At 43.4% G+C, this 26,928-nt stretch overlaps 1 protein-coding gene across 3 annotated transcripts in view; it reads left to right on the top strand.

Moving 5' to 3' along the window:
* Positions 1–26,076, top strand: part of INO80 (INO80 complex ATPase subunit) — a 131,472-nt gene extending 105,396 nt beyond the window's left edge. For 2 of the 3 annotated variants that reach the window (XM_028119417.2, XM_088024728.1), the window contains exons 28-36: positions 2,193–2,287; positions 9,157–9,229; positions 16,411–16,569; positions 17,195–17,297; positions 18,737–18,825; positions 21,157–21,312; positions 21,618–21,777; positions 22,483–22,698; positions 24,475–26,076. In XM_028119417.2, the coding sequence (XP_027975218.2) occupies positions 2,193–2,287; positions 9,157–9,229; positions 16,411–16,569; positions 17,195–17,297; positions 18,737–18,825; positions 21,157–21,312; positions 21,618–21,777; positions 22,483–22,698; positions 24,475–24,692 (1,269 nt within the window). In that variant the 3' untranslated portion in view covers positions 24,693–26,076. The remainder of the gene's footprint in view (positions 1–2,192; positions 2,288–9,156; positions 9,230–16,410; positions 16,570–17,194; positions 17,298–18,736; positions 18,826–21,156; positions 21,313–21,617; positions 21,778–22,482; positions 22,699–24,474) is intronic. The other variant, XM_028119419.2, reaches the window with a different exon arrangement.
* Positions 26,077–26,928: the final 852 nt, after the last annotated feature.

Genomic DNA, 26,928 nt, shown 5'->3' with positions numbered 1-26,928 from the left:
GTCTTAAAATTAGCATTTGAAAGAAATGAGGCATTTCTTTCCAGATTAAATTAAGTATCTTTTCTAAACCACACAGAATTTTAGAGACACATCTAGAAGAGCTTTGGTATAGCCAGAATATTTGAATGAAGGAAATACTGAATTGCTCTTTTTTCATCTCTGCCTTTATCTTTTAGCTGTTTTTCTGTGGTGTGAGGATGTAGACATTCCTCTATTCTGCTTTTTTTTTTTTAATATTTTATTTATTTGACAGAGAGCACAAGCAGGGGAAGTGGCAGGCAGAGGGAGAAACAGGCCTCCCGCCGAGCACGGGCTCGATCCCAGGACCCTGGGACCATGGCCTGAGCCCAAGACAGCCGCTCAACCGGCTGAGCCACGCAGGCGCCCCTCCTCTATTCTGCTTTTAACTTCTTTTTCCATGTCCATTTACTTGTTTTGAAGCTATTTACTGAAATCGGATCTAAACTCATCTAAGCCTCCTGAAATCCCACTGCTCCCCTGGGTGGGAGAGCAAAGGCTTAAAGCAGTAAACAGAAAAGATTCACTTCTGTTGCCTCAGTTACAGGCTCTGTGTAATCAGTGTTGGTTTGATTATGGTCTAGGATTAGTATCTCTGGTGTCATGCTGACCTTGACATATAACTGATGGCAACAGTAAGATCTACAAGAAGATTCATTCATCAGTGCTCTCACTGAGTTTAGAAGTTCTGGTTCAGAAGGCAGGAGTGCCTGTGCAGAAAGCCCACCTTGTGGTAGAAGTCCAACCTGTGGATGTCTCTGTGTATAATCTAGTTATTTTGTTGTTCTGGATGGCAGCATCCCTTGATTAAATTTAGCTGCCAAGCTATAGTGAGCCTCTAAAGACTATCCTCATGCTCGCATTTTTCATCTTTTTTTTCCTGAATCCTTCCTTATCTAAGATACCCCCTACTCTTCTACTATTAATCCAGTCTCATTACAGGGCTATACCACTAAATATGAACTTGAAACTCTTTGAATATGTTCTACCCCTCTTTGATTATCAAAGCCCTTAAAGAGCCACTTGAGAAAGAAGGAAATAGTAAAAACGTATACAAACCACAATGAAGATGTGTGCCTCGATGAGCTTGTCTACTTTGTTGACCAGCCTCACCTCGTAGGTACCCTAATCAGGGACCTCTGCCAAGCCATTGAAGGAGTTTTGGTACTAACTTGCTCTAAGAGTAGGCTGCCACATGTACTGTACAGCCGTACCCAGCTGTAGCAACCTTGTGTGCTGAAATACCCAGCCAGGTATAATAACAGGTACATAAGAGAATATTGCAACAAACAAACATTTGACCATAGAGAATTAACACAGACATCTCCCAAATGTAGAAATAACTAGTCTTTTTCAATAGGAAAAAGTTATTTTAGAACTGAAATAATTGTTTCATGTTGTTTCTTATAAATAGGCAGCTGTGTTGAGTTTTTGATAGTGGTTCCTCTACAAGTGGACTTCTTGAAGTGTAATCCATATAATTAGGGGTAAGAAAGAGGAAATCAGTGCTCATTTGGACATCATCTGTAAGAGGCATTGTAGCTTCTAAAAATGGCATTATGTTCTCTCCATTGCATCTCTTGAAGTTTCTTCTCCATTCTTAAAAGTTGTAATTCCTCTTAGAGATGATGTCCAGAACATGCTCTGCCATGGAAAGTTACCTTGTCTTTTATTCACTCTGATGCTTAGACTTCCCTTAACAATGATGCATGCTCTGCTGGAAAAAGGAAACTTGGGCTTTAAATTCAAGGATATTGGTCAGCAAGGATATGTTGGGGAGAAGAACACTAGAGCAAGATACTTACGGAAAGAAAAACAGATATTCCATAGCTGTGAGAAACATCTGGTCGCTGCCTGAATGGCAATTTTTGTTTGGAAATTTCATTTTATTTTGTTGGTTTATTTTCATGAAACCTACTGAAATCTGCAAGAATATGATTAGTTTCCAAGTTGAAATTGAGGGTGGCTGTAGTCTTCACAGTGCCCTCAATTTTCACATACTAGCAGTAAATTCATTTACAAGTTAAGTTCTTGTACTTTTGAGATTACTTTCTTCTTATTCTGGATATAATGACTTGCCCCCAGTAAAGATGAGGTGGAAGGTGGGTAGATGTTATGGGAATTAGAATACAGTAATTTGCATCCAACTTCTGTTTGTTTACTCTGATTGGCAGGAATACATGGTTTACAGGAAGCATACCTACATGAGGCTTGATGGCTCATCCAAGATCTCAGAGAGGCGGGACATGGTTGCAGATTTTCAGAACAGGTAACGTTAATAGAAATTAGAAAAATTCTCATTTGATTTTTCTTTAGTGCTTAAGATAATGAGTTTAAAAGAAATGTCAACATTATCTCATATTGTTAAGCAATCATCATATAGTCATTTTAAGAGGTAGCTAAATCTGCCTATATTGGTTCAGATCTATGTGTGTGTATGTGTGTGGGAGAGAGAGAGAAAATGAATACTCGTTAATTTTTGTATTCAAAATATGCCTTCTTACCAAATCAGCACCCTTTTATTTGGGCAATAAAAAATGATTTCTGTGTATGAACTAAGACCCTCCTTTATATGGATAATATTTATGCAGAAAGAAATCCATAAGGCTGTATTTCTAAATGTTAACAGTGGCGATCTCTGGATATTGACTTATGGTTGATTTTTAGTTTCTTTTCCTTATGTCTTTTGTAAAAGTTTAAAGAAAAATACCTTCCTTTTTCCTGCTTTCCCTCCAGCGTGGTAGTAATACAGTACAGGATGACAGATTGCAGTGGTGCACAGTCTCTTCATCTGGCAGCTCTCAGTTACAGTACTTCTCCCACCTGATAATAAGCCTATGAAGTTTCAAATACCGCCTGCTGGCTGCTCATGGCTTACAGAGCCATAATTATCCTAAGTGCAGGTTCTCCTTGTAATAAGCAGAATCTGGTTACTGTTCCCTCCAAGGAGAAAGCCAAGCTCCACCAGCTAGTGACAGGGCCGCTGAACTCCACCCTTAAATTTTCTTCCTTAGACCTGGTAACTAAGAATAGAGTAGATCTTAATGTGCTGTAAACCACAACAGTTCTGGATTTTTGGACTTTAATTGTATAGTTTGTTAATATTTAAGTTTTGATTCTTGGGAAGAAAATTAAGCACATAGTCATTTGTATTTAGGTTACAATTTTTCATTTCTTTCATTTCAGTTTTAAAGCATGGTTTACTTCAGATATAAAACAATTTAGCCTAAAACAAATTCATAGTTCCACATAGAGTGCCCTCTGATAATTTTTGCTATTGCATGATGCTTTATAATGAAGCACAAGTAAGGAGATAAACTCTGTTTTGGTTTACAGTCTTACCCTCACTTAACCAGTAACTCCCAAGTTGAAACTGTATGTCTGAATTCAGGTGGTTGTTTGACCAACAATGGAGGGAGAAGATCTGCTTTGAACCTATTTTTCTTTGTTACCTAAGAGCAACTATGTGGATGGCCTAACCTAGCAGAAGCTATTGGCAGATTCTTAAATTGATAATATTTGAGACATATATAGCATAATACAGTTGACCCTCAAACAACATGGTTTTGAACTACGCAGGTCCACTTATACATGGATTTTTTCCAATAAATATTAAACAGTACTATAAATGTATTTTCCTTACATTTTTCTTAATAACTTTTCTCTAGTTTACTTTATTGTAAGATTATAATATAAAATACATATAACATACCAAGTATGTATTAATCAACTGCTTGTATTATTGGTAAGGCTTCTAGTCAGCAGTAGGCTATTAGTAGTTAAGTTTTTGGAGAGTCAAAAATTGTATCCAGATTTTTTCGACTGTGCCAGGAGGTTGGCTCCCTTTTACCCTCCTGCATTGTTCAAGAGTCAGTGGTAATGCCTCCTAACTCCATCATATTGTTATCCACCCCCCGAAAAATTTTTTTACCAGCTGACCTTAGTCTTTTCTTGATTCTGAAATCAAATGAAACATATTTTACTTTTTCCTTGCCTACTCCAACCTAAGAGCTTCAACTCTTAGGTATATCCCTCTGGTCTTTAATATGTATGTGGTTGTATTTACATGTTGATACCATATTATAGATACGATTGTGTGTCCTGATTTCTTCCACTTACCATTATATATTAAACATCTTCACGTATCATTTAAAAAGTCTTTGTAATCATTTTTAATGACTAATATTCCATTACACTGGATATTTATACCATATTTCTATTGTTAAAATGTTGAGTGAATATCTTTACAAAGCTTCGTCAGCATTTTAGTTTTCTTTTTCTTTCTTTTTTTTTTAAGATTTTATTTGTCAGACAGAGAGAGGGAACAGAAGCAGGGGGAGCGTTGGGCAGAGGGAGAAGCAGGCTCCCCACAGAGCAAGGAGCCCAATGTGGGGCTTGATCCCAGGACCCCAGGATCATGAGTGAGCTGAAGGCAGACGCTTAACCAACTGAGCCACCCAGGCGTCCCAGCATTTTAGTATTCTTAATAAAGACTGAAACAAGGAAGATTACTGAGTGAAGGGATATGAATATTTAAGACTTTGCAAATTGTCACATTGCTCTGTAGAAAGTTCTGCCAACTTAGCGTCCAACAAGAGCTGTGGTATGTTGATTTGTAATGATTCAATCTTCTGAATCATAGAGGTACAGCTCTTCTTCTAGCTGACCCAGCGGACATGAGATCCCAGGCTCAGTATATTTTACAGTGGTCTTTTAGTGAAAAGGACTACTAGATATATCCAACTCATTACTTCTGAAATCTTCTGACTTGTGGAACAGTTGTTTGGGTAATGTATCGCACAGTTGTTTTGAAAAGCTTAGCTCTAAAAGAACGGTATTTTCACCATTAAATTATACTAGATCTGCTTAGTAAATACTTGTTTTACACAGCTTTCTTGGGAAACCTTACTTAAGCTTCCAGACCCTATAACTGAGAGTTATTTAGGGAGCAGTGTTTTTTATTGAGGTTCAACATTTGAGTAACCATCATTTTAACACCTGCATCTAATGTTAGGCAAAATGAAAAAAACAGACTAATGTCTCCTCCCCTGCCTATATGGTGAGGTAGGTAGTTGACTAGAGTTGGACTTACGCATAGGACATAATCTCTTCTTCTCATATATAGAGTCTGAACTGTGCCTGTGCTGATAAGCTTATCCAGCAGACCCCTCCAAATGGGAAGAAGTTCTCAACTTATAAATTTGAGTGGCTGATGTAGCCCAATATAAAGAAAAAGACAGGTGTTTTTGAAAACAAAAAGCATGCCTTGCCAAATATTTTTGTTATTACTAATGAAAAGACATCAAAAGAAAAAAATGTGGTTTCAACTGGAGAGCCCTGTGGCTCAAAGGTCAGCCAGAGTAAACAAGAACTCCTATAAAAAGCCATTTACATTCCCTTCATACAAGATTTATTTATGAGGGATCCTTCCAGGAAAGAGTCCGGCTGAGACTAAAGACTGTTTGGCCAGGATGTCCTGACTGGGCAACATTCAGAACATGTGATCAGTGCGTGATCCTAGAAGCCATTCACAAGGTCTTTGCTCTGGAATGCCTCAGCCTTTGCTTCCCTTCCTCCTACCCATGACATTTACCAAATGGATCACCCACACACACACACGTTATCTGATCGCTCAGGGTGATCCCTTTGGAAAACATGAGAAAAAGTGAGTGTAGTGTTGATTTTTTCTTTCTTGGTGAGAGTGTTGTAGAGTTCCAGCCTCTTCTTTCATTCTGGCTCTTTTTCAGTCATTGAGCAAGTCTTCACTGCAGTTGGTTAGGCTACATGCCCAGGACTATTTGGGTATTTTGGTGGCCTCAGTGGGTCATTAAACAAGAATAAGAGTGAGACCTAAGCACATGTTTGCTCCATGATTTCTTAGGCTCATTCCCAGACCGCCCAGAAGTCTGCTTGCTGAGAGGCCTGTTCCAGCGGAAACCCTGAGTTGAAATTCTTTTTCAGCCCCCTAGAGGGCACCCAAACCATCATGTTGCCTTCAGGGATTCTGTTTTCTTCCCTTTAGTCAGAGCCCCCAAAACAGTAATTCACATTATCAATACTAGATTTATTAAGTTGAAAGGAACTTCTAAGCAGTTTTATTTAGGTGTTTTTGTTTATAAATGATCCAGCAGTGTATTCTGGGATGGACAGTAATTTATTTTAACAAGGTTTCCATAATCCTTATTTTTTCATTTCAGTATGATAAAATTATCAAACCTTGCTGTTTACCATCTACCTTATCATTAAAAGGCATCTTCTCAATACATAGTTAATATCCCCAAAGAAAAAGTGTCTTCTACTGTTATATATTTCTAAGTTTTGCTACTGATTTATTTATTTATTTTAAGATTTTATTTATTTATTTGACAGAGAGAGACACAGCGAGAGAGGGAACACAAGCAGGGGGAGTGGGAGAGGGAGAAGCAGGCTTCCCACAGAGCAGGGAGCCCGACGCAGAGCTCCATCCCAGGACCCTGGGACCATGACCTGAACCGAAGGCAGATGCTTAACGACTGAGCCACCCAGGCGCCCCTCTACTGATTTATTTTTACCTAGATTCCCTTCACTTCTTTTTCTGTACGTGGTCCCTGTTTATAAGTGATTACCATATTTGGGGACTTATCTCTGGCTGTCCAGACTATAAAAATGACCCATATTTCTGCCTCTACACCCCCTTTTCTTTTTAAAGATTTTATTTATTTGACAGAGAGAGAGCACAAGCAGGGGGAGCAGCAGGCAGAGGGAGAGGGAGAAGCAGACTCCCCAGTGAGCAAGGAGCCTGACTCAGGGCTCGATCCCAGGAGCCTGGGATCATGACGTGAGCTGAGGGCAGATGCTTAACTGAGCCACCCAGGCACCCCTGCCTCTACCCTTCCTTGTATTATAGTTCCCGACTGCTTTCTACCTCCCTCCCTGTCTCCTCTCCCTTCCCCCACCCCACCCCTTGCTCAGGCTCTGGACTTCTTTAGGAATTACCATGAGTCCTAGCCATTGGGTGGTTCTGTCAGCTCTCACACAGGTATTGGAGAGAAGCCTCTGACCACTGCTTCTGTTTCCACCAAAGCAGGAGAGAGAAGTATGGGGAGGAGCAGTGAGGGTCAGAGGGTCAGAGAAGGAAGAATTTTTCTGTAGAGATTAGTTACTACAGCCCTGGAAAGCTCAATCAGTTTTTATTTGCAGCCTCACTGTGGTTAGATACCCTCCTCTGGGCTGTAAGGTATCAAGCTTCCATTTACATCATCTCATATCTATGTAGGAAAATGTGTTTGCAAACTAGCATGTACCTTTTAACTTTTTGGTTTGCCTTATATGTATTAACTATAAACAAGGACATTTTATAAATTAAATAAATAAAATTATGAAATATTAAACTTGATAATATTCAAGGATAAACTAGTAGAACTTCAGTGGGTGTATAGAGCTTTTGGAATCTGGCCTTGTAACAGGCCTGCAGACATACTTTGTTGTCATTCCTGCCTCGGGGAACCTTGTGTTTAACTAAATGCAAATAATAGACAGATTTCTCTAGGACCAGCACAGCTTAGTGATTAACCAGGAGGCTAATTTCAAAATAGTTCCTTCACTGATACTCATGTTTACTGTTGATATGTCATCACTTAGTCACTTCAGCTGTATTCAGAGCATCCTCATTTTATAGTCCAGGAAACAGACCTTCAGTCAAATGACTTTACCAGGGAAGAACAGCATCAAGGGATGAGTAAAATTCATTTTACATTGGAATTTAGTACCTCTTAGTACCTCTATGCCATATCTGAAACTTGAGTCATATGCTCTTCCAACTGAGTCAGCCAAGTACCCCTGTATTACAATATTTTCTAATCTGTTCTGTTCCTTTCTTTATTACTTTAATGTGGTCCAGATCTACCACACTGATTTCATGACCAGTAATAGGTGTGACCTGCAATTTGAATAACACTGGTCTAAATTTTTCGTTATACTCATTTTAATCATGAGAAAAGAGATTAGCAACTTGATTTAAAGGACTGTAAAGTTTGCTCACTGGTATAATGCAGTTCCTTTCTCTCTGAAATGTTCTGGAAAATAACCTCGGGTGGCAGGAACATGAAAATGCAAGAGAATCTTTAAAAATGTGCAAGAGGGGCACCTGGGTGGCTCAGTCGTTAAGCGTCTGCCTTCAGCTCAGGTCATGGTCCCAGGGTCCTGGGATGGAGCCCCACATCGGGCTCCCTGCTCAGCGGGAAGCCTGCTTCTCCCTCTCCCACTCCCCCTGCTTGTGTTCCCTCTCTCTCACTGTCTCTCTCTCTGTCAAATAAATAAATAAAATTTTTTTAAAAATGTGCAAGAATTGGGATCAAACTGAGCCCCTAATTGTATGTGTGTACATAGATAAATCTTGTAGTCCAAGCCTACTCGCTGTGATCTGGCACGGGCCTGTTCCTAGAAGGTATTCAGTAAATATTTGTTGTCTGAATGAGTGACAGTGGTACCTACCGGTTTATTTATAATTCTGGGTTTCTTTAAAAGGACGAAGGATGTCAAGGGAAACAGACAACTATATCTAATCATGGGGGCTATGTTGCCATACATTAAAAAAGTACTTTAATTCCAGCCTGTCTTCGTAGATTGATCCTAAGTTCACCTTAATACGTAGAAGTCATGACCTGGATCTTAGTCCTGACCTCAGGGTCATTTTTCTGGGACTGACTTTATTCTTCTGAAAATGAGTGCTTTGGGAAAGTATAATCATTAGTTCCCAAATTATTGGTAGTCATGATTCCTGGGGGAAGCGCCAAGGAATACTGATTTTCCCTCTGTATGAACCTAGGAATGGCTTGACTTGTTTGAACTATGATACTATTTCCATGATGACGTATTTTTCTGTTATGTTTGCTACATGGTTATAATTATATTGCCTATCAGTCTGTCAGTATTAGTAGGCTGCCGAAGTATATCTGCAAATTAGAAGATGACAACCATGATTCCATTTTAACATCAGAGCACCTTGGTACAATGTGTCAAGAAATGTGGATCAGGCCTGGATAACCCTTTCTAGTCCTGGACACTATTCTGTTTTCAGAGATCTCTGTTTTTGCCACATGCATGCTATCTTTCTCTTTTAGTATTCCCTCTTAACATATCTTCTTCCCTCTTCTGCAGGAATGACATCTTTGTATTCCTGCTAAGCACACGAGCTGGAGGACTGGGTATCAATCTCACTGCTGCAGATACAGTAAGTAATGAGCACCACAGCATACCAGGTATGCAGGTTTTCTAATATAAATATGTTGTTCAGTTGGTATTATCCTTTGCTTTGGGTCACACTTTTTATTTCTTTCCCTCATTATGTTATAAGACAATAGTTGCATTTTGGCTGGAACTAGTACGTTTTAGCTTTCCATCTGGACTTTTCCGTCCATTCTCTGTGAATAAGTTTCTTACACATTCATTCAACAAATATTTAGTGAATGCCAACTATGTGTCTGATACTGTTCTAAATACTTCGAGTACCTCAGTGAATAAACAGACTTAAATAATCTGGCTGAATTAACAGGTTCTTTTGGGGAGCTATAACTGAACAAAATCAGAAATGATTGTTTTATTGCTCTTATGCATTATTCCACCATGGGAAAAACTCATACTTTTTTATCCCAAACTTCAAAAGGTGATTGGAGAGCAACGAAATTGGGAATTTAAAAAAATGAAGACATTGTATCAAAATGATTTATCCTTTCATACCTAGTCTCCCTGGAAGAATACTTCAGTTGACTGAAATGGAAAAGAGCATTCCTTTTTGAATCTCAAAATTATTTCCAGTGTTCAAATACATTTAATAACAATTTCAGTAACCTTGAGACATAAAAATGCACAAGTGGGAAATTGTTTTGTAGCAAATATGACTCTAAAAATGTCATTTTATGTGGCTGTTGTGGTGTTTCTCTGTGAAATACAGAGAAATGTATTGGAACTAGTACGTTTTAGCTTTCCATCTGGATTTTCTGTCCATTCTCTGTGAATAAGTTTCTTACACATTCATTCAACAAATATTTAGTGAATGCCAGCTATGTGTCTGATACTGTTCTAAATACTCCCAGAAATGGGAGGAGGGTGCAGACCCTGGAGATTTATGGAGAAATGATGTAGAAGGGAGAAGAGGCATGAATAGACTCACAAGCTGCAGAGCTAGAACTAGAGCCCATGTTTCCTAGTCTCCACCCCTAGGCTGTGTCTACTCTCTCTCCTTATTAACTACTGTACTGTAGAGCTGCCTGACGTCAAGAAAGAAAAGCAGATTCTGTAACATCCTTAAGTAGAATATCAGCACAGGACTCAGCTGTACCTTCCTTGGCATATAAAACTCATCAGCCAGTTAACCAGGTTTGGACAAGGCTCCATGGCCTGACAACTGCTGGAAGCCTAGCTGGGTAGATGCTAGAGCTAGCATGCATCATCACCTTCGGTCGTCTTAAGGGAAGGCTGTCATTGGTGGTAGGTGTGTTCTTGTGGGTTCTCCGAGGTGGTGGCTCACTTGGTGTCACATCAGATAGCAGAAATTTGGCTTTCTCTTTACTCCTTCGTTCTCAGCTGTGTTTTTTAAGCATTCCATACAGTCCTAACTTCGTCATACTCTCAGTGTGAGTACAGGAGAAACCACTTTATCCTAGTGAATCTTTTGGACTCCAGTCTCAGCTCCCAGCCCCATGTTTATTCTCTTGGTTTATTTATACCCTTCTTTATTAACCATGCCACTCCCTTTGCCTAAAACTCTCAGGGAATCTCCATCATCTTAGAAGACAAAGGATAAGCTCCTTTACATAGCATACAAGGCCCTTCATTTTGTGGCCTGCATCCTTTCCAGTCTAACTGCCAGACTTACTTTCCCCTTCCCAAAATTTATGTTCAATAATGATTGACTTTTTGTGCCTGAACATACCATATTGTATTACACTGCTGCACGAACTCTTTGCTCAGTACCTCTTCCACCTGGTAAAGTTCTTTTTCTTCTTCAAGACCCTATTCATGATCGGGGGTGGTGGTTTTATATGCGCTGATGTAGCTTCTCTGATAAGGTGACACTTGAGCCAAGATCTGAAGAAAGTGAGGAAGCAAGCCAAGCATATATCTGGCAGAAAGAAGAGCATTCCAGGCAGAAGACATAAGTGCAAAGCCCTGCGGCGAGAACATGCTTGGCGTGATCAGGCCATAGCGAGCAGCCCTTTGTAGGTGGAACAGAACGGATGATGGGGAAAGGCTGTCAGACAAGTGTTGTGAAGCAGATCGGGGAAGGCTTCATGGGCTGCAAGACTTGAGATGGGAGGCCACTGGAAGAATTTGAACAGAGCGGTGACTTGATTTGGCTTGGGTTTTAAATGAGTCCCTCTGGCTTTTGGGGAGTAGGGTGGGAAGATCTACAAGGAGAAAGAAGCAGGAAGTTCAGTTAGGAGTTAGACACAAGGTGATGGTGACTTGGACGAGGGTTGAAGCAGTGGAGGTGGGGAGAAATAATAGGAATTTCCATGTATTTTGGAGGCACAGGCAGTAGAGTTTGCTGCTACATTGGATGTGGGAGGTGTCAGAGAAAACTCCAAGGTGTTTGACCAAGGCAACCTGAATGATGGAGACATCAGTTAGCAATTAAGGGGAAGATACTGGGAGGAACGGGTTTGAGAGGAGAAATCGAGAGTTTGATTTGGGATGTATTCAGTTTAAGATTCTTAGCAAACACTAAGGGGCAAGGTCAGCCAGGCAGCAGGGTCTGGAGTTCAGAAAGCATAAGTTCATGTCATTAAAATGCATCTCAGCCTGCCTATCTCAGGTTTGGTCTATGGTTTTAAGGAACAGTTCTTGGGGCGCCTGGGTGGCTCGGTCAGTTAAACTTGATTTTGGCTCAGGTCATGATCTCAGGGTCTGCTCAGTGGTCGGGGGCGGGGTGTGCTTGTGTCTCTCTCTCCCTCTGCCCCTCCCTCAGCTCACACGTGCTCTCTTTCTCAAATAAATAAATAAATAAATAAATAAATAAATAAATAAATCTCTTTTATTTTTTAAGGAATAGTTCTCCTAGTCATTTATTTGCATAGTCAAGAAAAAGAAAAAGCAGATTTGAGCGAGGAGATCTGCTTTATGCTTCCAGTGTTCACATAATTTGCCCTGTGGAGGTTAGGAGCTCTGCCAACCACAAAGAACCAAAGTAGGCCAAACCCATGGCTAGAGGAGTGGAAGTAGGAATTCCCGGGGCGCCTGGGTGGCTCAGTAGGTTAAGCGTCTGCCTTCTGCTCAGGTCATGATCCCAGGGTCCTGGGATGGAGCCCCGCATAGGGCTCCCTGCTTGGTGGGAAGCCTGCTTCTCCCTCTCCCACTCCCCCGCTTGTGTTCCCTCTCTCACTGTGTCTCTCTCTGTCAAATTCAAAAAAAAAAAGTAGGGATTCCCTTTTCATCCTAGGGACTAGAGAGAAAAGGCTCTGAATATTCTGAGTTTCCATTTCCAAAGTAATATACATTTAATTTTGAGGGGAAGGCTTGGGGACTTACTTGTAAATTAGAACCTCCTGGAGTACTTCTCGGTAAAACGTTCCTCAAGGTTGAAATGAATTTCTAGGTTATGCTTTATGTGTAGTCAAAGTGTGTGTGTGTGTGTGTGTTTAGAAAAACAATAGGCTTAACTGCTTGCCTGGCATTCTTCCTTTGTCCTGAGATTTATTTAGCTTTGGAAGATTCCCCAGAACCATTTATGGACAAGGAAGAAGTTAGCAGCCTAAAATGTCAGGAAAAATTTAATGTCGATAAACATGTATTTTGTAAACAGTGGGACTCTGGCCCACTCTGTTAGTAAAAACATGATTTTAGCATGTGATTAATGGCCCCTTACTGTTTTGTTCTTTGTATATTTTTCCTAAAGTAGGGAACTCTTTGCATTTGTCTGTCTTTAGGTGAATGGTTGTTATAAACTGCATTGTTTGTTTTGTTCCTGTGTCAGACCTGTTTTAAATGCTCACATGTAGAGAGAGACGGAGGAGCTTTGTTCTCTTGGTGGCAATGTGAGAATTCCTATATGTCCTATGAGACAAGATGGGACAGACAGCTTTCAGCCCTCCCGAGGTGCTGAGCTCCCACCTATTCTCTTGGGTGAGAGTTTCACCCTCCAAGTGTTTGTCCAACTTTTTCCAGTTGTTCGTCTCAAAATTTTCCTATTTTCTATTTCATTCCCTCATCCCCTGAAACTCCCTCTCAGTGACCTGTAAAACCAGTGCCTCCATCCCTTCTCAGGTCTCACCTCCCTCCTCCCCTCATGCCTGTCTAGCTTGGTGTGTACAACTTCATGAAGGTGCTGTCTATTAATATATTTCCCCTTAGTCATTGCTGGGCCATGCTTTGTGGCCATCCATTGATTTGCTTTTATCTTTACTGGCTAAATTAGTTGTTCTTATCCTTTAATTGTTATTTGTTTTTCTCTAGAATGTCTCACTGAGCTCCATAAACCTGATTACCAAATCTAGGTGTCATCTCTTTCCTTGTCTCCCCCAGCACCCCTCCTCACTGCCCCCAGTTCAAGTCCTGATTGATTCAGTGTTCATTTCATTGTCAGGTTAGATAATAACCATCTATCTGGCCTGGTTTTTAGTTCTCCCATTCTTGTGTTAACTTACTAGCTTCTACATACTTCACACTCTTTTTCCTGGTAAATATTTTTCTTAATAGAATCTTATTTTTTTCTAGTCCTCCCAAATTTCTCACCTCTTTTAACCCATTTAAATGATAATTAGCCACTAAATGTAGGAGTTGTTTTGAAGTTAAATTGCCAGCCTGTCTCCTTAACTTTAATTTTTTTACCTTTTATGAGCTCAAAAAACCTAAGTTGAATCAGGTCTGGTTGCCACTGAGACTTCCAGGAAAAAATGTAAGTGTTAAGGAAGCACCAGTGAAATGATTCATAATGTAGAACTTCCCATTATGAATTCCTGCTGCACCACTGCCTCAGGCTCAGGTAACTAGCTAAAGGTACTGTCTTTTAGATGAGACATCAGCTGTCATTTTCCAGTAATAGTCATTTTAGGTGTGTTGGGCAAGTAGTGTTTCTCCCCAGTCCAATCAAAGGCCTCCTTTTCATTAACTCTGTCTTCCCATCCTTGTTCTCTCTGAAAGTTTAAAGTAGATTTTCTAGAATTTTGCATATCCTATTGAATCTCCAAAATATCCCGTCCTCAGGTTTGCTCTGCTCCTCTACAAATGGCAACATTGTGTACTTCAGAATCCTAGGTCTGTGGACACTGTGGATTAGCAGTAAATTTTCGCAATGATTTTCTTTTCTTTGGTAGGCAGTTAGTAATTTTCTCCCCAAGGATTCTGACTGATGCAAAAATTTGCGGGATTATACCTTGCATAAAAGCAAGACAAAAGGAGCAGCATCAGAAAGAGCCAGTGGGGATTTTACTGTTGTAGGCAAGAGTGTTGAAAATGTCGATGTCTTTTGTCCATCTTCACTCAGAGTCTGAATTCTTAAAATTGTGTCCAATTTTAAATGAGAGAATAAATAAATTACTTCAGAGTGAATCACTGAGTTTACATTTTTAGGCTTGGTCTAGTGTTGATCAGTTTCCTTACAGATTCTAGTATTAATCGACTAGTATTTGTGGAATTCTACTTTGCACAGATGGATGCTGTCTGTCCTACAATATGACCAGATAGGGAGATTTTTAAAATAATACACATGAAATAATTGAAGATGTGAAAATAATTGAAGATACCCATAGGAGATAGTGATTAAGTGAGAACTGGACCAGGATAGGCAATGCTTACAAGGTATTGTTAATAGTGCAGGTTGTGGAGGGAGACTGTTAGGACCATGAACTCAGGCCAGTCTCTTCCTGATTGATAAGATGAAGAAAACACACAAGGTTTTTGTGAAAATTTAGTGAGATATGTATGCACACTAGTGCCAGATACATTGTAAGTGCTGAACAGATTTTATTATTATTATTTCTAGTAGGAATCCACGAGGAATAGGGAAAAGGGACATTGTTATAGGCAGGAGAAATCAGGGAGGCCTTCTCGAAAGTGGGAAGCTTGAATCAAACCTTTAAAGGACCAATAGAGAAGAATTGAGGGACTACAGGTCAGAAAAAGAGCTTGAGCAAAAAGTGGTGCAAATAATCATGAGTGAGGAGCACTGAAGAGACCTCTCTAACAAAAAGGAAGGGGCATGTTTATTTTAGAAAAGAATAGAAATGAATTGGGCTCAGTATAGCAGGGCCTGATTATTGAGGGCAGTTTGGATTTGATGTGTTACCGCATAACTGGCAGGGAAATAGAGTGGCCTACAGTGGTAACCAAAGTAGACTAAAGAAGAGAGAGACTGAGCTCTAGAAATCCTGCTGGTCTGACAGTGGCAGTGAGCCAGGTGTAGGTGATGAGATCGCAGTCCAGGACAGGGACAGTAGGACTATAAAAAGGGAGAGGTTCATTTCTGAAGAAGCAGTGGCTGGAATTGGTGACTTGCTTGAATATAGATGAGGACGCATGAGGACCATTTGGAGCTGGCTTTCTTTCAGGACATCGCCTATATTCAATAGTAGCCTCAGGACTGAGGTCCCAGGAGTCTGTTGGCTGTAGGATCACTTGTGGGGTGGAGGAGAGAAGAGGACATTCTGTTGTTGTTTATGTTTGTTGTTTAGCAAACTAAAAGTAGCTTCCAGGGAACCCTTAAATGTTTCTTTGCCGAATTCAAGAGATAGGAAATATGAGCCAGAGAATGCCCAGGAAAGCTATGCCTATCCCTTACCATGGTAGACTTAGTGTTAAAGAGAAGGCTTTCAGGGATGCCTGGCGGGCTCAGTTGAAAGAGCATGCAACTCTTGATCTTGGGGTCGTGAGTTCGAGCTCCACGTTGAGGGTAGAGATTGCTTAAATAAATACATGAAAACTTAAAAAAAAGAGAGAGAGAGAGAAGGCTTTCATATCCCCCACCTCATAGGTCTACCACGTACTTAGGCTCTGTGATCTTGGATAAATTCTGTAATTCCTATGTGTCTCAGTTTCCTCATCTATAAAATGGGAGTCTCAATAGTACCTAAATCATAGTAATTATGGGATTTAAGTGAGTTAATACACATAAAGCAACTAGAACAGTGACTAGCAGATAGCACTAAGTATTAATTAACTATTAATATTATTGCTGTTCCCTCTTTTTAAATGAAAATCCTGAAAAAAAAAAAAAAAAGCTAGAGTATATCTATTTTGCCCAAGACAAGTGAAGGAATGGCTTGGTTTTATGAGTGGATGTCTGCTCATCTTAATATCCTGGGAAAAAATCCTGCATCAGACTACTGAAAATGACAAGTGGCTAGATTGCTCTCAGAATTCCTGGTCTTGCCGTAAGAGTGCCTCAGTCTTTGCTGTATTCTTGTCCTGCCCATGCAGGTGATTTTTTATGATAGCGACTGGAACCCCACTGTGGACCAGCAGGCCATGGACAGAGCCCACCGCTTGGGGCAGACAAAGCAGGTTACTGTGTACCGGCTCATCTGTAAAGGCACCATTGAAGAACGCATTCTACAGCGAGCCAAGGAGAAGAGTGAGGTAAGCAGCAGGCAAAGGAAGTACTGTAGTGGTGGAGAAGCTGGAAAGTACAACCACATTTACTGGGCTAAGACTCTTGCCTTCTGTGGGTCAGGAAGGGGCGAAAAGTTCTTCTGAATAGAAAATAAAATCAAGCCCTGTACTGCCCTGGCTGTTCATTCCTCACTCCTTGTCTATCTGAATGGTATCTACAGGCTAGATTGGGCCGTTGTTCATGGGGGGGTGACACCAGTCATGGCCCTCCTGTTTCACATACGTTACCATTCAGGGGAATAAGGAATGACATTTGAGCTCTCATCCTAGTACTCTCAATTTGACAGCATCTAAGTTGTACGCCAAATTTGCTAGTTTCCAAAGAAATGATTATTTGGGGGGTTGAGGTTTTTTAATCTTGATTTCCGTATTATTGGATCTTCTAGCTATCAATTAGCAGTCCCAAACTAGAGAAGTTCTCATTGTTCTTTCTGTTGGATAAATAATCTGAATGAGCCAGTGAGATGAATGAGAAGAAATAGGGAATCCAAGTGCCAGAAGAGCAGACTGAGAAAGATGTTGTCTTGTTTCTGGATATTATCCATAAGGGAATGGGTGCCTGGTGGTGATGTTTTGATCTGCTCTGGTATAGATTCAGCGGATGGTGATTTCTGGTGGGAACTTCAAACCAGATACCTTAAAACCCAAAGAGGTGGTTAGTCTTCTTCTAGATGATGAAGAGCTGGAGAAGAAATGTACGTACTCTAAACCTCCTACTAAAGCCCTCTCCTCCCTATAAAAGATGTTTCTCTGGCCTCACCCATCCGAAAATGGTAGGACTTCTTGGCTGTGTGCCAAGGGTAAGCAAAGCCAAAGATTGTATTTGGGTAGAAGCATTTTTTATGTTAATAACTTATATTAGGGATACCTGGGTGGCTCAGTCGGTTAAGCATCTGCCTTCAGCTCAGGTCATGATCCCAGGGTCCTGGGATCGAGTTCCGCATTGGGCTCCCTGCTCAGCGGGGAGCCTGCTTCTCCCTCTGCCTCTGTCTCTCTCTCTCTCTGTCTCTCATGAATAAATAAATAAAATCTTTAAAAAAAATAAAAATAAAAAATAACTTATATTAAAATCCAAATAAGAATGTGTTATGAAGGGGCGCCTGAGTGGCTCAGTCGTTAAGCGTCTGCCTTCAGCTCAGGTCGTGATCCCAGGGTCCTGGGATCGAGCCCCACATTGGGCTCCCTGCTTGGCGGGAAGCCTGCTTCTCCCTCTCCCACTCCCCCTACTTGTGTTCCCTCTCGCTGTCTCTCTCTGTCAAATAAATAAATAAAATCTTTAAAAAAATAAACAAAAAAAGAATGTGTTATGGAGTAGAAGGCAAAACTCACATATTTTAAAAGTACTGTGACTTTGAATAAATTTGCATCAGGGAGGCTGTATCCCTAGACTTCTCAGCAGTAATGAATTTACTCTGTTCTGCCCAAAGAAATGTTTTTATGGAGAAGTTGGAGAAACACACTGCTGTAGCACTTCTCCCATGTACTGCTGGCTTTTGAGAACAGTTGGTTTCAGAATTACCTTGTGAGCCCCTGAGGATGTCAGCCTCACATCAGGAAGTATGATGAAGCTCCTTTCTTACATTGCTCACACTTGCCACTGCCTTCTAAAACCCTTTCAGGACTCTACAACCATACTTGATCTTTGCAACGCAGAGATATTAAAAGGCTGAAAAGAGAGAGAAAGAGGGTGCCTGGGTGACTCAGTCGGTTAAGCGGCTGCCTTCAGCTCAGGTTATGATCCCAGGGTCCTGGATCAAGCCCCACTTTGGGCTCCCTGCTCAGCAGAGAGCCTGCCTCTCCCTCTCACTCCGCTGCTTCCCCCTGCTTGTGCTTGCCCTCTCCCTCTCTCCGTGTGTGTCAAGTAAATAAAAAGCTTTAAAAAAAATAAAAGAAGAAGGGCAAGGAATGGCCCATGACGGTTAAACTGAATGATGGTTTGAACCCCAAAACTGTTAAAAATCCAAGAACTCGGTTCCCACTCCATGTTAAAAAACCAGTTAATCTGCCCTAGACAGACGTCCTACCCTAGAACGTAAATATCAGAGGGTGTGGTCACCTTAATTTCAGAGAATGAGAATTATGATTACCACAGGTACTTCATCAGATCTTAAGATCTTTTTAATTTTCTTGATAGTGAGACTGCGGCAAGAAGAGAAACGGCAGCAGGAGGAAACCAACCGAGTCAAAGAGCGCAAGCGCAAGCGGGAAAAGTATGCAGAGAAGGTATCTCAAGCTTTGGGTGGGCAGCAGGGACTGGTAGAGGACAGGGGGCGCTTACGAGAAAGGCTTTGGGTACATGGCTTATCATCTTGGTGACTGGTTGGTATCCAGCTCCAGCTGTATGTGGTAAGTAACAGTTCTGTGCTGAATGACATTTGATCAGGAGAAATCTGGCCTTGGTAGACCAGTAGTCCCCACACAGACCTACCTTGCCTGGTCACATGTAATTATGGAAATCATTTGTCGGGGCTGTTGCAAAGCATAAAGCTAAATGTGGATAAGATGGATCTTACATTTACATTATCAGATTACGTAGAATCTTAGGGCCTAAGAGGTCATTATATCCATCCTACTTTAATTCTGCTAGTGTTCCATTCCGTGTCATCTGTTGTTGGAAAAAGAAATCACTGACCAATCTGTTCATCTCTTTTTCTCTAATTTATGTCAAAGATTTGAGCTGTTTTTTTGTCTCCCTTGGACATTTCCTGCTTGACCCTACCTGGCCAGCTGCGAAGTGGGGTGTAATTCCCCTTACATTTCTTCCTGTCTTGCTCTTTCTACCAGAGTTTTATTTCAGTGATCCTTATTCTGGTCTTTATTGACAAGTAAATTGAAGTGAGGCCTTTAGGATTTATTCTTGTTTCAGGAGTCGGCCCATTGGTGCTGACCGGGTTCCCAGACTGAACACCAAAGCGTTGTTGGTTCAGAACCACTTTACTACCTTTCAGAAAGTACTTCCTAATTTTTTCTGGTGGGTTTGGCTTACCTTTGGGTTTTGCTGCCCTTCCCGTCTTTATCGGCCCTCGTTGGGCCCCTGGTCTTGAACAAGATAGCTACCATGAGCTTCAGGCATGTTGATAGCTCTGGGTCCTCAAGCCCAGCAGTTATCCATGCTTCATTTCCCTGGACTGTTTGGTTTGTCTGAAGCATATGGTCTGACCACATGTTGATACTGATTCTGTCGTAAGTGGAGGTTGACTTCTTCCCCTTATCCTAGCTTGTATTGGGCCTCATGTGCCTTGTCCCTTTGGCCGTATGACCTTGATGGTCAGCAGCCTAGGAACTTGTCTGTATTATTTGATCATCTTCCAGTAGATATACCAGCTCTTCCTTTTATAAAATCCATACCCTCGTTTGTACCTTCTGCTAAGCAGAACTATCTCTAACCCGAAGGATGCCCTGGGATTCACTATATCAGAGTTGAAAAATTCAGGAACTGTGACTCCACCCTCAAATCTCTAACCCATTACTTAACTACTATTTGGAATTAAAATAACTTTAATATTCAGAAACAACATCAAAGAAGAAAAGGTGGTGGGGTTTTTTTGTTTTTTGTTTGTTTGATATTTATTTTAGCCCAAGTTCAGTAAATTTATTTGGCAAAACAGTTGCTATCCTGAGCATTACTGAGCCAACAGGACATCAAAATAAAAAGTTGTCTAAAGTTAAAGGCACACTACATTAACAAACAAATGACCCTCAGCCACAAAATTACAAATGCAGTTTGGGATGGGGGTTGGTGGGAGGGGAATTAATCCAAACTACAGCAGTGAAGTCTTTGAACCACAAAAGGTGTTTTTCTCATACAGGATATTGTAGGGTTTACTGAGTTTGCATCAGAAGCCATCCCTGCTCTGAGTAAAGAAATTTCAGATAAACATCCAGTGGTAGTATAAACTACACAAAGACATTAACCGTGATAGAGGGGTGGGTACAAATGCAGTTAGATGCAGTGAGTGGATGTGATTCCCAGAATTTTCCAAGCATATTCTGCGATTTCAGGTCCCTAATCTGTGACAGAGCTCTACTAAACTTGGTTCTAGACCTGCTTAATGTAGCTCAACCCATAAGCATTTACATGTAAACCGAGAAAATAATGACAAAAGCAACCCATTATTTCTTGAGTATGATAAGAACTTTTGTTCTCCTCACGCATATTTAAAAAGAAGGCAGAGTGAAAACAGATGTGCAGAAAATACACTAAAGGCACTGGGCCTCCCTCTTGTAGGACTGAATCAGTTCCACCCCTACGAGCGCTGCAGCTCGGACATGCCCCTCATGGGTCAGGCTTTGTGCAGCCCTGATTCGGTGTGACTCGCCTGCCTCGCAGCTCTGTATCGCTGGGGTAGAATAGACATAAATTCTTCTTAAGCTGTTCCTTCCCTCCTTGCTTAGGAGTTTTTTCCTTCCTTAAAAGTATGCTAATTGGGGGGGGTGAAACGTGGAAGTCTACAGAGAGTCAGATTTCTGTCATCACCTTCTTTTCCAAGCCCACTTTTCTTTTAGTGCCTGTCTTCATGCTTTTTCCAAATTTCTTGATTTGTGTGTTCCCAGAAGAAAAAGGAAGATGAATTGGATGGGAAAAGGAGAAAGGAGGGCGTGAACCTAGTGATCCCATTCGTTCCCTCGGCTGATAACTCCAACCTCTCTGCTGACGGGGACGACTCCTTCGTTAGCGTGGACTCGGCCATGCCCAGCCCTTTCAGTGAGGTGAGGCTCCTTTTAGAGGCCTTCATCCTGGCGGTGGGGACTGTGTCCTGACCTGGTAGCCTTGGCTTCCCCTGGAGTTCTCCTGCCTTGGGGAAGGGGGCTGCACACGGAATCCATAAGAAGAAAAGGAAATGAGGACAGGCTGGCTTCTCTGGAGGCAAAGTAGGGAATTTCACCCTCAGGAATGAAGCCAGGCAGGAGAGAAAAATAGTGATGAGGTCTGAGAAGCACGTCCTCACATGGGTATGAGGGCCATGGGCTGTGGGTGCCCAGAATGGTGGTGATCACGACCCTTCCTCCTCCAGATCTCCATCAGCAGTGAGCTGCACACCGGCTCCATCCCCCCCGACGAGAGCAGCAGTGATATGCTGGTCATCGTGGACGACCCGGCCTCCTCAGCCCCCCAGTCTCGGGCCACCAACTCTCCTGCCTCCATAACAGGCTCCGTTTCAGACACTGTGAATGGTGAGTGGTGCTGCAGTCTCATACAGCTTGGGCCTGGTCCAGCGCCTCAGGAGAAGCAGGGGTTTCGTGCTGAAGTCCCAACTCCTCCTAAGATCACAGCATTTTCTACTGTCTGTAAAGAAGAGTGGAGCGGAGGAAAAAGAACTGATAGGCTTATTCTTTCAGTAGCCCTGTCAAGTGAAAGGGAGAAAGAACTTTATAAAGATTTCAAGCTTCTTTGTTTTCTAGTCAGCCTTATCTTTCATATTCCACCTTTATTTTTGCTAGTTTTTAATTAGAGTTTGCTTCTCTGGGCCTTTCCTCACTTGTTCTGTGGGGCCCATAGTGTGATTTCTTGAGGAGCTCTAGCTTTAAAACTTGGGAGTAAAAGTTGACTCTCCAAGGCAGGAGCACATTGAAGCGTGCAGGTGAATCACAGGCCACACACCCCGGGGGTTCATTTAGTAATGAAACTCGTTTAAAGAAGAAATTCAGGAGTAGTGGAACCACTCTTTTAGAATGAGAAGCAGCTTAAGGAGTCAGGCTGTTTTAGCTGTCCAGAATTCTTAACTCTGTGACTCCTTGGCCCAGCCATTCAAATGGGGACGGAGACCTCCCTGGGAGTCCTGAAACACGCCAAGAGCCAGCCCTGCCTGTCCGGGGAAGATTCTGTTAACATGTCAAGAGATTGACTCTTTCTCCCTCTTGGCCCATTTGTTCCCACAGGAATTTCCATTCAGGAAATGCCAGCCGTAGGACGTGGTCACTCAGCTCGAAGCCGAGGCCGCCCCAAAGGTTCAGGAAGCACAGCCAAAGGAGCAGGGAAAGGCCGGAGCCGGAAGTCCACAGCAGGCAGTGCTGCCGCAATGGCAGGAGCCAAAGCAGGGGCCGCGGCAGCCTCGGCAGCCGCCTATGCTGCATACGGGTACAATGTGTCTAAAGGTGCGGAGGCCCCTGGGGGCAGGGGTGCGCTGCAGGCTCTGTTCTGGCGAGGGACAGTCTGGAGGGTCTGTGGAGTGTTGTGCCCGGAGAGCAGGTAGGGCACCCCCCGGGCCCAGGAAGCTCCCTCCAAGATGCGCATTTCAGGAATTCTGTTTCAGTAATCCAGGCTAGAATAGTCAGCATTTGCCGTCACCCAAGCTGTGTGCATGAGAGTATAACACACGGCCCCCGCTCTGGAGTGTGTAGTAGAAGTGAGAAGAGGGAGCCATCTGTGGAATATGTTTAACAGCAACACACGACAGCATGCGTGTACTGAGTGACAAAAATGGGGAGGCCTTAATTGTAGCTATAGCTCGGAAGAAGGGGGAAGCCATGGACCTGGAGACGAAGTTGCCAGGTTGTAACTCAGAAAGACGGAGAAGGATGACAAAGGAAGGGGCATATCTGGGGTCACCGAGCAGGTCGGTCAGGCTGAGCTCAAGAGGAGCAGTAGGAGTCAGGAGTGGAGAGACATGGCAGGACCTAATGGACAAGAGCTTCTCAGGTGTGTGATGAGGGGCTCTGGAAAGCTGGAGAAAGGAGGTGGCTGTGGTGAGCAGCGCATGTGGAGGAGGAGGCTAAGCATAGCCTGTAGGACAGCTTCGAAGGGTAGGGAGGGGGGCGCCGCTCACTGGCCTCCACACTCATAGCCTGGGCTTGGTGTGTAGCTGAAAGTGTTGTTGTAGCAGGTGTTGTTGCCCATTATTGGATAGAAGGTGCTGAGTAGGTGTCAGCCCCCTTCCCCTTCCTCCTGCGGCAGGAATCTCGGCTCTTGTTGGTTTGTTCATTCAATGAATATGAAGTATAATAGCTTAGTCCAGCATTTCTTAACCTTTTGTCAGCTCCTCACATCCTTGGAAAACAAGTCATACCAGCAGTCCAGGCTGCCGGGGCTGGGTCTCACCCACAGACGGGTGGAGCCACAACACCCATCAGGCTTTCTCCTGGAGATCTGGTCTGAGAAGGGGCGGGAGGGGTGAAGGAGGCAGAGTGTCACGAGAAAAATCAGCAATGCTTGGTGACTGGGAATGGGCAAACCAGGGAAAGGACTGATTCAGAGATCCCCTGCAGCTCCATGGTGGATGGGAAGAGACAGTTGTGTGTACACCAAGCACTTAATATGCTTTTTCGGGATAGTCAAACCACTCCGCAAGAAACAATTGAAGCATATTAGACAGTGTGTTATGAGGTTGTAAGTGGATTTGGCTCATACAGGGAAGAAAGACTTGTCACCCAGGGAGCCATCACTGAGGATGAGCAATTTGAACTGGGTCCTTGAAGCAGCAGAGTTTGGGGAATAGAGGACATCTTGTGAAGTGAAGGAGGAGTGATTAGGAGCAGCTAATCACAAGTGGTATCCCAAGAAGGAAGAGGGAATACGTAAGAAAATACATTAGTGCCTAAGAAGTTACACACCATCCTGCAGCGTTGGCTTCCCCACGTTGTGTGACGTGTGCTCTGCCCTTGAGCATCGAGGTGACATCTTACTCCTTGTGGATGAGGTGATGTGGAGAGGCTGAGTAGGTGTTGTTCTTCCCTGAAAAACACATCCCTCTTACAGAAAAGACAGTTGACAGGAGAGCAAACAAAGGTGCTACGAAGAGGTTGGCAAGGAGTGGGAGGGGTTTCCTACAGCCTCACCTCCAGCCCAGACTGCAGCAAGCAAGGTCAGGCGCCGGGGCAGCTCAGACAGGCCTGGTGCCTATACTCTTCTTGTCTCTTTCTCCATCCCCACAGGAATCTCTGCCAGCAGTCCTCTTCAGACGTCTCTTGTTCGGCCTGCTGGCCTTGCTGACTTTGGACCTTCAAGCGCCTCTTCTCCCTTGAGTTCCCCTTTGAGCAAAGGAAATAATGTTCCTGGGACTCCCAAGAGCCTCCACTTGACCAGCAGCCTAGCCCCAGACTCCCTGGTCCGGAAACAGGGCAAAGGCACCAACCCCTCTGGAGGACGGTAACCGCCTGGACCCTCTGGCTTCCTTCAACCAAACCAGGGGCCAGAGTCCTGGCCCACATATGGTCTTTGGATGGCTTGCCCAGTGCAGCATCTTACATCCCAGGTCAGAGGGCGGACATGACCGGTTGCAGCAAGGGAAGGACAGGCAGGTGGTCGGTGTGAGCACTTTTCTCACCTGTGTCTCAAGAGGGGTGCTCTGGGGGGGCCTGTGAGGAAGAAGGCCCAAGGACAGAGATCGGCCTTGCAGCATCTCTAGTGAACTCTACAGCCACATCTTAAACCTCGCACTGGGGAAGGGCCTGACATAGACCCCCTGTAGATGCTCAGGCACACGGTCTCCATCCCTATTCCACTTGGGCTCTGGCCATGTCCCTTGCAGAGGCTCTGCAGGTGCTGTGAAGAACCTTCCACAGTGGGAACCTCTTAGGGCTGTGATTTCCTGTCGGGCTAGGAAGGAAGGAAATCCTGTATCTGGCATCCTCGGTCTTTGGGCAGCTCCCTGGGTCTCCAGGCTCCATTTGCTAGAGTGTCAGCACCGAAGAGAACAGTGAGCGTGAAAAGGTTAGTGAGTGGCTCATGAGGGTGACAGAGGCCAGAGGAGGCATGCCCGGAGGCACTTGTTTTCCCAGCGTTTCCTCCCCTGTCCTGCATGGTTCACGCCAGAGAACCTTCAGGTCCCACCAGCAACCGTAGCAGCAGCTTCCACCCCGGGACTCCCAGAAGCCAGTAAAGAGACCAGGAGCCATCTCAATCAGCAGGACATCCTCACTGCCCCTCTTGCAGACTCCCCTTGCCCTTCCTGAATGCACAGTCTCCCCACCCCTGCCCTTCAGCCCCCTGCTTGGCTGTATGCACTGTCTGTATTGCACTGAGAAAGGAAGGGACAGCCGGAGTGAGGCGGAGAGGATGGAGAAAGGGCAAAGCTCAGCACCGACCCGCCCGACCCCGGCCCCACCCGCCTCAGCTTGCTCCCCGCCCCCAGAGAGGCAAAGGGGTGGTGTTTGCATGGGAGGTGTTTCTGCCTGCCCCCAGCCTGATGTCCCTGGTGGAGGAGGTGCTTCTGGGCGGGCCAGCCTCTAATTTGCACACCTGAAAATCGCGGAATTGAGTTTAGACAGATTGATTTTTAAAACTTTTTTTTGGAGTAGGGGTGGTAGGGGAATCATTTAATTTAAATCATTAAGATTCCCATGCCCAAACCCAGACTCTTGTGTACAGATGCTATTTAGAGGGAATCAGAAAAATGCCAAGCCTTTTTTCTCTTTGAATGTGCTGTCTATTTTTATAACTGAACTTGTACATATGTATAAAGAGAGACACATCTTTCTTTTACTAACTGGAGAAAAAAATCTTAAATAAAATGGAGTGAGATAATTTTATGTAAATCAGGGTGTCTGTGGTCTTTGCAGCTGCCTCTCTTGGGGGCATAGTAGGGTTCTTGGAGGAATATGGCAGGGTTAAGGGGAAACAGAGCCCCAACATCATTCCTGTGGTCAGAGAGGACAGGTTGTCACTGGGATGAGGAGTGCTCTGTGGGCACTTCCTCAGTGGCATTTTTAATCAGGCTTAGGAATTTGCCTTCAGCCATCAGAGAGGAGGTCTGACCAGTCCCTGGCATGCTCGAGGCCAGGGCCCTCAGGTTGTGAACTCATTATGACTCAGGACCTAGACTCTTAAGACTCAGGTGTGGATGGCTTGGTCTGGTCTACCGTCAGAAAGCTCTAAAGTGGTAATCTGAATACTGACAGGTTCTTTCTCCAGAAACCACAGATCAGAGATGATCCTGGCAATGTGTAATGTGTCAAATCCCCAACTAATAGGTACAACTTTATGGTCCCAATTTCTAAAACTGTGGTGTGTGTACACAGATGTGTGTATTGGCAGTTCGAGTACACTGTGGGTCAGTTAAGGCAGCAGAAATACTAACTGTGAACGGAATTCAGTGTTCTCAAAATTAGCTTGTAACGGCTGTAATTTTGTAACAGTGAACGAAAACAGTGAAATATGTTGCAGTGATTCCAAAGACATCCATGCTTTGAAAACTTAGCTCTCCAATCAGTTGGTAAAAGATCAAGTTCCCAGCCTAGACTGGCAGTTGGTGTTTCTCTGATGAGCGAAAACACTGATAGGCTCTTGCGTCACCTTCAGGCAGGGCTCGTGCTGTTCCCAAGTATGCTGCCTGTGTGGCCTCCCGAGCCTTGGCTCACCCTGCATACCCTTGATCGGAGTGGGCTGGC

This window comes from Eumetopias jubatus, unplaced genomic scaffold (genome assembly GCF_037043125.1).
Source record: "Eumetopias jubatus isolate StellerSeaLion01/CBP00866 unplaced genomic scaffold, mEumJub1_p1.0 scaffold_7, whole genome shotgun sequence".
Taxonomy (NCBI): Eukaryota; Metazoa; Chordata; class Mammalia; order Carnivora; family Otariidae; genus Eumetopias; species Eumetopias jubatus.
Note: the sequence above shows the minus strand (reverse complement) of the source record. Positions and strands in the feature narration are given on the sequence as shown.